The sequence below is a fragment of the Eucalyptus grandis genome, chromosome 5 (genome assembly GCF_016545825.1).
Source record: "Eucalyptus grandis isolate ANBG69807.140 chromosome 5, ASM1654582v1, whole genome shotgun sequence".
Lineage (NCBI taxonomy): Eukaryota > Viridiplantae > Streptophyta > Magnoliopsida > Myrtales > Myrtaceae > Eucalyptus > Eucalyptus grandis.
Window position 1 is genome coordinate 31499444 of NC_052616.1, and position 12196 is coordinate 31511639.

The window sequence follows — 12196 nt, forward strand, 5'->3', positions numbered from 1 at the left end:
ACCCATATTTTCAAAACCCACACGACACCCACAAGTCCATGACCCACCATACACCTTTACACTTTATTTCCGCCCTTTTTAATAACCAGTTAATTCTTAATTAATTTTGTTCTTTTATTCCAAAAAACAAAAATCCGTTTAATAATGGCAGCTAATTTTTCTATTCCCGAACACGTATCAGTAGCCATGGAATAAATCTGGAACATAAATAAAAAAATAGAAAAAAATTACTTATTTGTTTCTAGAAGCAAATTTTGAAACCAAGTCATTATCTTTTTTTTTTTTTAATACTTTTATTCTTCTTCCTCCTCTAGTTAGTTGCTAGGCTCGGCGATGGCCAGCAACCGACCAAAGACGAGGTATGGCGACCTCATTGACTCTTGGTGAGGCTTGACCTTGCCGTGGATGGATGGGTCGGCCTCACCAAGAGCTAGTGAGGCTCCCCCGAGGCCAACGAGTGGCCCCCGAAGCAAACAAAGTCGCTAGCTCTCACTTCTAGCTAGCCACTGGCCATTCCTGAGGCTCGGTTACTAGCTAGAGAAGGAAGAAGAGAAGAGGAAAAGATAAATAAAAATTTGAGAAATTTATTAAAAAATAATTTTATAAAATTTATGTGACAAAATTTTTTTATAAAATTTATGTCACAAAAAAATTAATGTCACAAAAATTTTTTAGACTTGTACTAAACATATTTCTATGCTTTTCTATTCGAGGAACATAAATTTTATCCAGTTACTAATACGGTTGAATGCTAAATAACTCGTCCAAAGAACAATATTAGAAAAATTATTTCTAAGTATAAATTATTCCCGGGAACAAAATGATTACCGAACATGCTACACCCTTTGGCTCTATTTCCTTCCTTTTTAGTGAGAGTGACAAACACAGAGAGAAGAATTAATTCTGCGAGACACGACTTGCATTAGGGACTTCCATCTCCGTTTCTCTTCGCCATGACCGAAACTTCAAGGGCTTGACATTAGAAGATCCGAAGTGCTCAGATCTCTTTTGAACTAGTTTTGCCGGTCGTGACTTCAGTTTGTGACTTCATAGGAGTGAAAAAGTTCCAAAGACTGTTGTTTCTTTTGCTTTGAGCTGTTTGGTTCAGCGCTTGTGTGTTTGATTCTAGGGTTTTTGATGAGGGTGTGGGTATCAATTAAGCTGGCGCGGCTCTCAAAATTGATTTTGGGCGTTTCTTGGTCGCAGGGGTTTGCTTTGGAGATATTGGGTCCCACCGGATAGAATAGCAAGGCCTTGTGAGTAGTAGTGTAACTCTTACAATTTTCAAGATCCTCCTCAACGTGTCGGTTCTATTTTGTGGTGATTGCTGTTTGCTGACGTGGGGCTGGGTATGGTGTGTGATTGTGTGTGTTTGTCTGGTGAGTAAGCTATAGGGTAGCGCTAGCGGTTGGGTTGCTGCCTATTTAATCCTCTAAAATTTTGGTCCTGTGATAGTATCATACAAACTAGGGTTGCCTTGTATTAGGCTGAAGGGAGTGAATGCGATTTTACTTTTCGAAATCTTTCACTTGATTGTAGTTGCCTATTTAGGTGCAAGTTTTCTCTCCATGTACTATAAATTTTATCGGGAATGGAAGTTGAGGATGTTTAATTTTGTTGTTTTACAAAAGCTCACGTCCTGCGGCCAGCGAGCTCCCACGTCAATCACGCTTGCACTTTTCCTTTGCAGGTTCTTGGCGACATCGCCTGGATTCTTCAATGGGCACGAGAGATGCTCTACTACTGTTGCTAACAATGATACAACCTACAAATAGGGCGATCTAATAAGAATATGACCTTTTTATGCTGCTCAAGGTATGGCATTGCAATCCCAGTGATACCACATAAACTCTACACCTCTTAATGATTGAAATCTTTAAGGAACAGAAAAATGGAAGGAAGATGAAGCAAGATTTATTAAGGAGTCATAAACTAATTGAATAGAGAAGACACTTCAAGGGATTATCCTCCAGAACTCATCTGGTCTTTCTTAATTTAGTAGATTGATACAAAGAAGAGAAAATGGCAACTGGAGCTGCGTTGGAAAAGCTCTCTGTACTCAGAATTTGAATTTTACTATTTTTGTCAAATGGGATGTGAAATAGTGGACAAAATTTCAGTGCAAAAGAGGAAGAGAAAGGAGGATGCTGGATCTCCTTGTCAATCCTAAACAAGGGCAGTTTGCGCAAATACAAACATTTGCGAGACTCATTTGAATATCCTGAGCCATCAAAAGAAATCGCATCTATTGCTCTACAAGCAAGAATGTTGCATCCACGATTTACAACTAAATGACAAGAGAAGAGCCTAGTATCCAGTACCCAAAGTATGTCTTTTTTTTTATGGGCTAGACAAAATAAGTCCTATCACGTAGTGTTCATTACTGAAACAAAGACTATCATTAAATATCAATACAGAATCATGTCAAATCAAACTGAAATCCACACATACCTCTGTGTTTTTCAAGGATGCAAGTGCCACACAAGCTCGAGAAAGGAGAAAATCCCCAGCTAAAACTGCCAACTGCATAGCAAACAAAATATTGTTGACGTCTAGATGTTTTAATATACTATCATCTATAAGGACCACAATGAAGTCACAAATCTTCACAATGCATCTTCTTCATAGAGTGGAACAGTATGGTAAGACTAAAACTTCTTCTCCTGTGTGAAAGAAAATCGAGGCACAAAGGTGCAGGCATTAGGTGCAGGCATCGTGTCTATGTAAGAGAAGAAAGATTTCTCCGCCCATTACTGATAAACACCAAGTTAGGAGTACAATACATACATACATACATACATACAAACAAACATACATACATACATACATACATACAAACATACATACATACATACATACATACATACATACATACATACAAAAATCATGAACAGAATCTAGTCATATAACAAATATAAGAACTAGCAATGTTCCTGAAGATGGTGGAGATGTATGAGCACCTTGTTTCCCATGATAAAATTTAATGAACCAATACCACGTCTTGTGTCTGCATCATCCAAGACATCATCATGAAGAAGGCTTGCAACCTAAGGGAAACAGAGAACACGTGCATTAATCAAGAAATCAAAAGGTTCCATAATAGGGGGAACGTTATTTGAGTCTATGACACTGTACAGCAAAAGAGATGCAATCCTTATTCTGCATTACTGGTACTATGAAAAATGCTATACATATGTGCAGGGTCTATTGCCTTTCCTTTCTTTCTATATTTAAGTATGAAATTGAACTTCCCAACTTACAGAGAATCATCTCTTATTTTATATATTCCCTTCGCAACGTCTTACTCGTTTTATTTACTTCTATTTACTGACAACAGACTTTCTTTCTTGGTTGGTGGGCAGGTTATGGTGGTGGTGAGCATGGGGGGAGCTCAGATATATTAATCTAGTGTCCAAAGAAAGCTGTAGGCAAATGAGAAAGTAGCATCATGGACATCATTTAAAGAACAACTTCATCTAGTAATAGCCATTGCGGATCAATCAAAAGACAAATTTTCTCCACCATCTACTGTATAATATGTTCCCAAGGTTCACGGGACCAGCAATCTAGATGCTTAAATGTTCAAAGAAAGAAAAAAAAACAATATAAGAAAATAATTTAACTTAATTCATATGCAAATGCAGCAACAACCTGTTATTTCCTACTCCTTTGATTCCACAGACACAGAAAAAAGGCACATTTAACAGGAAGATGAAAAACTAACTTACATGAATCATCTCGGTGATCTCAGCTATGCACTGCTGTCTTGTACATAGTTCCAAAGACACTGCATCTCCTACACTACCATCAGTTGGTTCTGGCAGAGGCATATGCAAAGCACTAGCCATTAAAAGTCAGACCTGTGCCAGATAAAAGACAAAACTCAAGAGAAGGTGGAATCCAAAATATAAGAAGTATGTACATCACTAGAAACCTAACTTTGTCTCTCTACAAAATAAATCTGCACCTGAAAGTATGGAAAAAGAAATCAAATCATGGAAAATGATAAAGAAATTGAAATCCACATGCACAACAACCAATTAAAACCAAAGATTTAAACATTAGAAAAAAAGGAACTTGAGTTCCAATATGCCTCAAAGCATATTCTAAAAGCCATTAGTTCCACAAGTACCGCAATAGTTCATGGGCCATATGCTATTATTAATATGTCCTGACGTTCAACAAAATATTATTTGGCTTAGGAAGGGTGTCTATCTCCTTCATGCGAAATTACACCAAAAGCAATAAAAGTTCCATACGGAGTGCAATCAATCATAAATATTTCAAATCAAATTCCAATTCTTTTGATGTGCAACCAAGTCCTAAAATGGCCACTAGTGGCGTTTAGACACCAGAATTTTGGACAATGTTCAATTTTCACAAAATAAAGCATGACTCGACCAATAATCAGGTATTAAAACCTGTGGTTCTTTGTCAATCATTGAGTTTATGACTTGATTATCAGTTACCATAGCAAACCAAATTCAAAATCTATGTGAAGTCAAGAAACCTTTTTACATGAAATCGAAAACTAGCCCTCCATTTTAATTTAAACCAAAAAGCTTAATCAAATTGTTCAATTTGTCATCCACGAATAAGGAAGATCATTAAATAATAAACACATGCCTCTAATTACAATAAAATAATAAGAAACCAAAAAACAGGAGATAGATTCAGGTTAGCTAAACCCAGGAGTTTGCAAATCAAATTCTCATTCAATAAATGAATAAAACTTATTGAATAACCAAATTGAATACTCAAGAGCAACCTTATGTATGGTTTTTAAGAACCAATGATTGATCAATAAGAACTTTGTTCAACTATGGTGATTAAATTTGAGATTTGAAGGTCGGTCTGCAGGTTCTTCACAAAAGTCAATTTTCCTCAATTCTACATAAAACTTGAGTCTTGTCTTTTAATCAATCTCATAACCAAGCCATACGATGAATACTCACCAAGATCAATATGCCTTTTTACAAGGGTATAATTGGAACCGTCTTGGTTTTGCTGATGGATTGAATCTCCGTCAATTAGACACCAGTCAAGAGGACTTAATTGCATGAATTTCAAATTAAAACTTGAACCACTTTAGCTACAATTCCCTCTCCCCCTTAAAGCCTCTCAAGAGCAAACAAGCCAGATGACAATGATTTATTAATATTTCTTAATATCACAGTTCTCACTCAAGCAAATCTTGGTTATCCTCAACACATCTTCTCCTGACTCAACATCACACCTCCCTCCGAGATCGAGTACCAATGCAACAACCTCTCAGACACGACGGCCGAAGCACAGCCATCCGTAAGCACAGCTTATTATTAACGTTACAAAAAAGCCCACGTGATTATGGCATTATTACTATCGAAGGGAAAAGACGGACCGAATTTCCAACATCCTTTGCCGTCCGCACTTCAATGTTGACATGTGGGAGGCAGAAAAGTTTGTTCTTTTTTCTTTTTTTTCTTGTCAGAAGGAAAATTTCTGTTTCACGTGAAGAGATACATAACTTCAAATTAAAACTAATCCCAAAAAGTTATAGCCCACTGTAAATTCGAATATTGAAATAATTTAGTACAGCTTGTAGAGGTTGGGAATGAAAAAAGTTTAGTGATTAATATTTGAGATAAGTGCATCGAGAGTCTTGAAACCTGTCATGAGAGTATAATTGAATTTTAAAATTTTTCAAAAAGTACAATCAAATCTTAAAATCCGTCATGAAAAGTGTAATCAAATTTCAAAACTTTCAAAAAATGTAATTAACAGAATGACTTGATTCTAAAACTTTCAAAAAGTACTATATCAAAATGATTTGATTGGATCAATTTAACAAGTTTTCGGATTTGATTACGCTTTTTGAAAATTTTAAAATTCAATTGTACTTTTGTGACAAGTTTAGGACTTAATTACGCTCTTGGAAAGTTTTAGAATTTAATTCCATGAAATATTTTAGAATATTTCTTTATTTTTCAAAAGAAAATTACCTAAATATCACCACGAACATTTGCAATTTACGTTTGGGAGATGTTAGCCTAACGGGGATGATGGTGGCCCGTGGGCCGCAATTTCCATTTCAAAGGAATGTTAATCCATTGGACTTTTGTTGGAATCTAAAGATATACATTATTATATTGCTAACCTTGATTAATTCAACAATGGAACTTAGATGGAAAAGCAACATATAACGTGGAATGAAGGTCTTTTTTTTTTTTCTTTTCAATGAATAATATCACCATTGTCCTTTATTTTGTCCGAAAATCAAAATCATCTTTCTCTCTTAAAGTCAACGTATAGTCATTTCATTATACCTTTTCTCTTAATGGTCAATTTTTGTTGACATGTATTGCGGAATAAATGACATAGATTGACCAAAATACATGCGTGTTATGTTATGATTAGTTGAAAATTATTATTAGCCAAAAAAGCACCACATCAAACAATATAATAGAAAACAAAATTGAGAAGAGATGGAGGTCCATCACAGCCGCCATATAGACCCGTTAAACGGGTGGATCGGGTCGGGTTTGGATCCAGTCATAAATGGTTCAATTCAAATCGACCCATTTAACTTGTTTATGACTCATTTATTGCAATCTTATTTCTTATATATATATATATATATATATATATATATATATATATATAATGATATTGCTAAGATAGTTTATACAACACAAATTTAATGGACAAATTTTATAATTTTAAAATAATTATTTTGAAAATAGAATTTTAATTATTTTTATTTTTAAATTATTTTTTAAAATATAATTTTTTTTTTTTTTCTTTTTCTTCTTCTTCTTCTTTGGCCAGCCGCCGGCCACAACGACGGCCTGGCAGCCAGCCATAGGCGAACTTCAAGCTCGCCCCTCGCCGGATCCGGTGAGGCTCGAGCCTTGTCGGATGTCGGTGAGGCCTTCACCTCGCTAGATTTGACGAGCTCAAGGCTGGCCAGCGTCGAGCGAGCTTGAGCTCGCCCTTGCCGGATCTAGCGAGGCTTGAGCCTCATTGGACGTCAATGAGGCCTCCACCTCAGTAGATCAATGAGCTCGCCTCGCCGGATCTAGCGAGGCTCTAGCCTTGTTGGGCGTCGCCGAGGCCTCCGCCTTGCCAAATCCGACGAGGGGCGAGCTTGAGGCTCGCCCGGCCGATTGTCGGCCACGCCGTGCCGGCGATCGGAGGAAGAAGAAAGAAAAAAAGGAAAGAAAAAGAAAAGAAAAGAAAATAAAAAATTATAATTATAATTTTGGTTTTTATTATAAAAATGTTTTTGTAAAGTTAAAGAGAAAAGAGAGAGATTGTGAGGTTTTGGTGAAAATGGGTTCTAAATCCAATCCATTTAAGATCCACTTAAGACCCACCTATCAAAGTTTGTAATTGTTAAACCTAATTATCTACTTTTTGTCAAAAAACAAGTGACCCATATATGACTCATTTATGATTTAAATGGGTCATATATGGGCCTAAGACCCCTTTTGCCACCTCTACCGCCATAGTCATGAGCTCAAGCTCTAAGCTTGTGGCAATCATGGTTACGGCAGCCACAATCACTAGAGTTTTGAGTTGATGACTGCTCAATGCAAATATGGCAGCTCATTAAGTGGTTATGAACCATAACTTTTGCAATGTTGTGGATGTTTTATGGGTTTTCTTCAAATTTAACATTTCTCCTACTTTTATTTATTTATTTATTGAAAGCTCGCTTAGAGGGACTAGAGGAAATCCAAACAAAAGAGATTTCATTCCAAATTTCTTAAAGAAATCGGATGAACGATTTGTTAGGTTCTCTTGGGAGAATGAAAGATAGAGAAGTTATAGTCTCTCTTCCAAGAAAGACCGTACCATTGTTGTCACGCCCCGATCCTCAAGCACGCACACATTTTCTTACTTTTGGTCGATTTTAAAATGCGATATCCCAAGACTACATATCGCCGACCCTTTTCTTTTTAATAGCACATGCGGAAGCAGTTATAAAAATCCCCCGACAATAAAGTAATGGGATATACAAGTAGGACTAGGAAATTGAACCTGAAAACCAACACCCTTATGATCATATACAAGCCATACTAAAACGATTGGTTTCTACTCAAATTGATTCTATAGCAAAAGTCGTCAGGATCTTACTCTGGATCATCCTCGGAGTTCTTCTCCAGATACTCCTCTTTGATTTCTTTATCGTCAGCTTCTTCATCAGGGTCCTGAAATGTTTTCCCCAAACAGAGATGAGATTATGTCTTAGCAAGTTCTACCACACTAAGACCTGATTAGTAAACTAATATACCTTAGGGTTGCCTATGCACAACATGAGTCAGAGGGCTTACCTTAGCCTTAAATTTCACCTACATATTAGTACAGATCAAATAGACACCCAAGCAATCACATCACAGATCGAAGCATCGATTAAATCGACCTAATCGATTACACACCAAGAAAACCACTCACGGTCATCTCCATTCAATCATTCAATCCACAACATCAAATCAAGGCGATGATCAATCGACCTAATCGATTACGAGTCGGTCGGATCATTTCTAGGTTATTCATTCCATCCCACATAACCTCCAAAATACACTTAGTCACAGAGCTCCATCAATGCTCTCGGGCGTCGTTTTCACTAAGGTGACATAAGTAACAGGCGGTCTACATGCGTTCTTTAAGGCGCCGTTTTCGCACAGTGATATTCCAAACCACGCCCGTCATAGGTCAAAATCATTGACAGTCTACGTGTGTTCTTTAAGGCGCCGTTTTCGCACAGTGATGTCCTTCATCACCGAACCACGCCTCTCACGATTCATAGGCAGTCTACGTGCGTTCTTTAAGGCGCTGTTTTCGCACAATGATCTCCCTAATCACCGAACCACGCCTGCCATAAGTCATAAACAGTCTACGTGCGTTCTTTAAGGCGCCACTTTCGCATAGTGATGTACTTTATCACCGAACCACGCCTGTCTATACTTCGTACTTGATCGGTCTCAGCCAATAGAAGTCTTAGCTAGCTCTCACCACTTTCTCCACTTACAACTCAACAAGGCAGTACAAATGCTAACTAGCCATACTCAGTCATTTACTAATCAATAATTCAATTTCACTCAATTTCAATCAATTTAGGGTAAATCCCTAAAACATCACAATTTATTTAATTTTATACAACGTAGAGCTCAAATAAATAAACGGACTGCGCCAGACAATCAGCACGAAATTCCGGTCGTCGGTCACACCTCAAAGATTAATTTCCGAAAAATAATTAATTAATAAATATTAAAAATTCCATTTAGCTCAAAATAAAGCCCGATTAAATAAACGGACTTCACCACGGTCATCAGCATAATATTCCGGTCACCGGCCATCCAGATTGAATTTTCGGAAAATAAATAATTAATTAATTTAATTCCGAAAAATAAATAAATAAACACAATAATTCCAATTTAGCACAATATGAAGCTCAATTAAAGAAACGGTATGCACCACGATCATCAGCATAAAATCTCTGTCACTAACCATCCCGCTTGAATTTTCAGAAAATAACTTATTAAATATTAATTCCGCCACGATCATTAGCATAAAATCTCTGTCACTAGCCATCCCAGTTGAATTTTCGGAAAATAACTAATTAAATAAGTAATTTAAAAAATTAATTTTTAATTCCTAAAAATACCAATTAGGCCCGAATCGCCTAATTAACACCCGATAAGGGTCTGAAAAAAATCCCACGAAGCATCCAATAAATACTATAGGCAATTCTCTATCTAAGTACACTAACCATCTAACTAATATGCAATGAAATTAACTAATAATCGCTAATCTATCCTAATCTAACAACCTAATTACACTTAATTAATACTAATCAACCTTTAAGTGTAATTAGCAAACTAAGAAGGCATTAGTGAGTAAAACTCACTCAAAACTACGGGCTCGACTCGAGAATCGACTTTCCTCAAAGCGGGCCGAGCGTCCGGGCTCCGGAAGATTGCCAAAACGGGCCAAACGTCTGCTGCCATACCCAATTTCGAACTCTCTCTGCACGGCTGGTTGAGGTGGTTCCGGCGCTGACTCAAGCTGGACAGGGCAGGCGGAGGGTGAGGGAACTCCAGTGAGGCCGGATGGTGGCCGGAAGAGGTCGGGTGGTGGCCGGAGGCGGCCGAACGAGACCGAACCGAGGCAAAGCAGGGCCGGGGTTGCACGGCGGGGACGGCAGGCGCGAGCATGAGGTGGCAGAGCGCACGGTGTCGCACGGGTGGCGGTGCGGCAGCTCTGGTGCGGTGGCGTCCAGGCAGCTGGTCGCGGCTCCTTCCGGCGATGCTGGACGTTGCTTTTGTGTTCAGCTTCTCTGGTTCGCAAGGTGAGAGGGAGAGGGTGGGGCGAAGCTGCACAAGGCAGCAGGACGGCGGACGGCGGTGACTCCAGCTCCGGTTGCTTGCTGCGATGGCGCCGAGAGGAATCGCTACTTCGGCCTGCTGCTCTTCGATTGTTGTTGAAGAAGAAGCCCAAAGAAAGGGGAAGAAGATGGAGACGTTCGACGGAGGAGAGAGGAAAAACCGGTTCTCTCTCTCTCTCTCTCTCTCTCTCTCTCTCTCTCTCTCTCTCTTTAGCCCCACCATTCCAGCTGTCTTACACTCACTTTTCCTTGCCAAAAATGCCCCTTCTAGAAGCTTTAAGGTAGGCCAAAATGTGGTGGTAGAGGTGGCATACGAATTTTGCTAAGTTTTCTTTCCAATTGGACCTTAATCCCTCTTGATTCAATTTAAATTGACTCCCATTATTTCATTCAACACCTCATCATTTCAATTGGTATTTTTCCTTACCAATGTAGCCCACTTGCATCCCAATTTCACAATCCCTGGCTTCAACTGAACAAAAACGGCCATATTTATCCAGTCGAAATTAGAATCCGAAAATCTAGATGTCACAATTGTATAATAATTTCCCTCTACATTTTGCACCCTTCCTATCCGTGCGATGCACTTTACTTTTCAAAAGTAAAAATTACAAGATTCAATTGATTTTAGAGGTGGTGCTCATTATAAATTATTGGTAAATGTATTTTCTCCCATCAACGAGTGCCCTAACATAATTTTACATAAGTAATTAAGCGTGAGAGCCTAATGAATTGAGAAACTAATGTGTGGCATATATGAGTTATTACTAATTATGAGATGATATGGCATAGCAAATTCTATACTGAGAAGCGGTTTGTAGAGGAATGCTTGCAGTGGTTTGTGTAAGAGGACGAGTAGAATGCCAAAGGGATGATGTCCGATGTTTATCAAATGCTTGGCGGGGATCTGGATGTCAAGTCGTGGTTGAAGTCAGATCGATGCTTCTTTATGAAATGTCGTCTAGGTGGGGGTTCTAAACAATGCCGTACTCGATGGGACGGGACAATGCCTGTTCATGCCGGAACTTCTGTGTTGGCCGTGGCTCGAGGGGTCATAATAATCGAAACACATGTAAATGATTGCAATGCATTGCGCTTGATTATGAAGTAAAACTGTGAAGCACGGTATAAGATTGGTCAAAATGGTTTTTATCTTATAATTGGGACCCATGTGAATACTTGGTGTATGGGAGTTATGTGTTTTGATTATTGACTATGCTTGTTGCATTGGTATTGGCATATGTGATGTACTAATATGAAGGTGTGTGTCAAGGTGAGGTAAGGTTGTATATTGTTGCATGTTTAGGCTGCTTTTGAGATGAATTTACGTCCTAATCGAGGCTTAAGTGGTTAACCCATTGAGATTTATATTTCATCATGTTATTATTAAATATTTTCAAGTCCGTAGTATGGAGAACTGTCACGTGCGGTTTGGGATCTTGATGGACCAAGACGTTGGTGTGCCTAGTGTCATGTTTGGTTGGCCTCGTCATTACTAAAGTTTAGGTTAAACTTGACCCTGTAGGTTTTTGAGATGGTTGGTAAGAAGTGGCTGTAACAAAGCTTGTAATTATTAAATATCTTAGAGTTAGCAGTTTAAATTAAAGTGCTGTTTTTGGAATATTTGTTGTGTTCTTATTATCCCTATTGTTTGTTGTTTGATCAGATGTTGTTTATATTAAATTCTTTTTCTTGGGTTTAATTGAAAGATAAAAAGAATGGGTTGGCGACGTGTCCTGGGACGTCGCAACTAATTGACCGTTGAAGGATATTGGCACACTCGGGAGTTCGGGGCGTGACATATATCATAGCAATGAAGGTTGTTGA

At 38.2% G+C, this 12196-nt stretch overlaps 1 protein-coding gene across 1 annotated transcript; it reads right to left on the reverse strand.

The window, feature by feature from the left end:
* Nucleotides 1-1293: 1293 nt before the first annotated feature.
* LOC120293416 (solanesyl diphosphate synthase 3, chloroplastic/mitochondrial-like) lies at nucleotides 1294-4509 on the reverse strand. The gene is made up of 4 exons (XM_039312627.1): nucleotides 3729-4509; nucleotides 2961-3047; nucleotides 2452-2523; nucleotides 1294-1765 (listed from the first exon to the last, which is right to left on the reverse strand). The coding sequence occupies exons 1-4, from the start codon at nucleotides 3846-3848 to the stop codon at nucleotides 1583-1585; spliced, it is 462 nt and encodes a 153-aa protein (XP_039168561.1). The 5' UTR covers nucleotides 3849-4509; the 3' UTR covers nucleotides 1294-1582.
* Between the last annotated feature and the right edge of the window lie 7687 nt (nucleotides 4510-12196).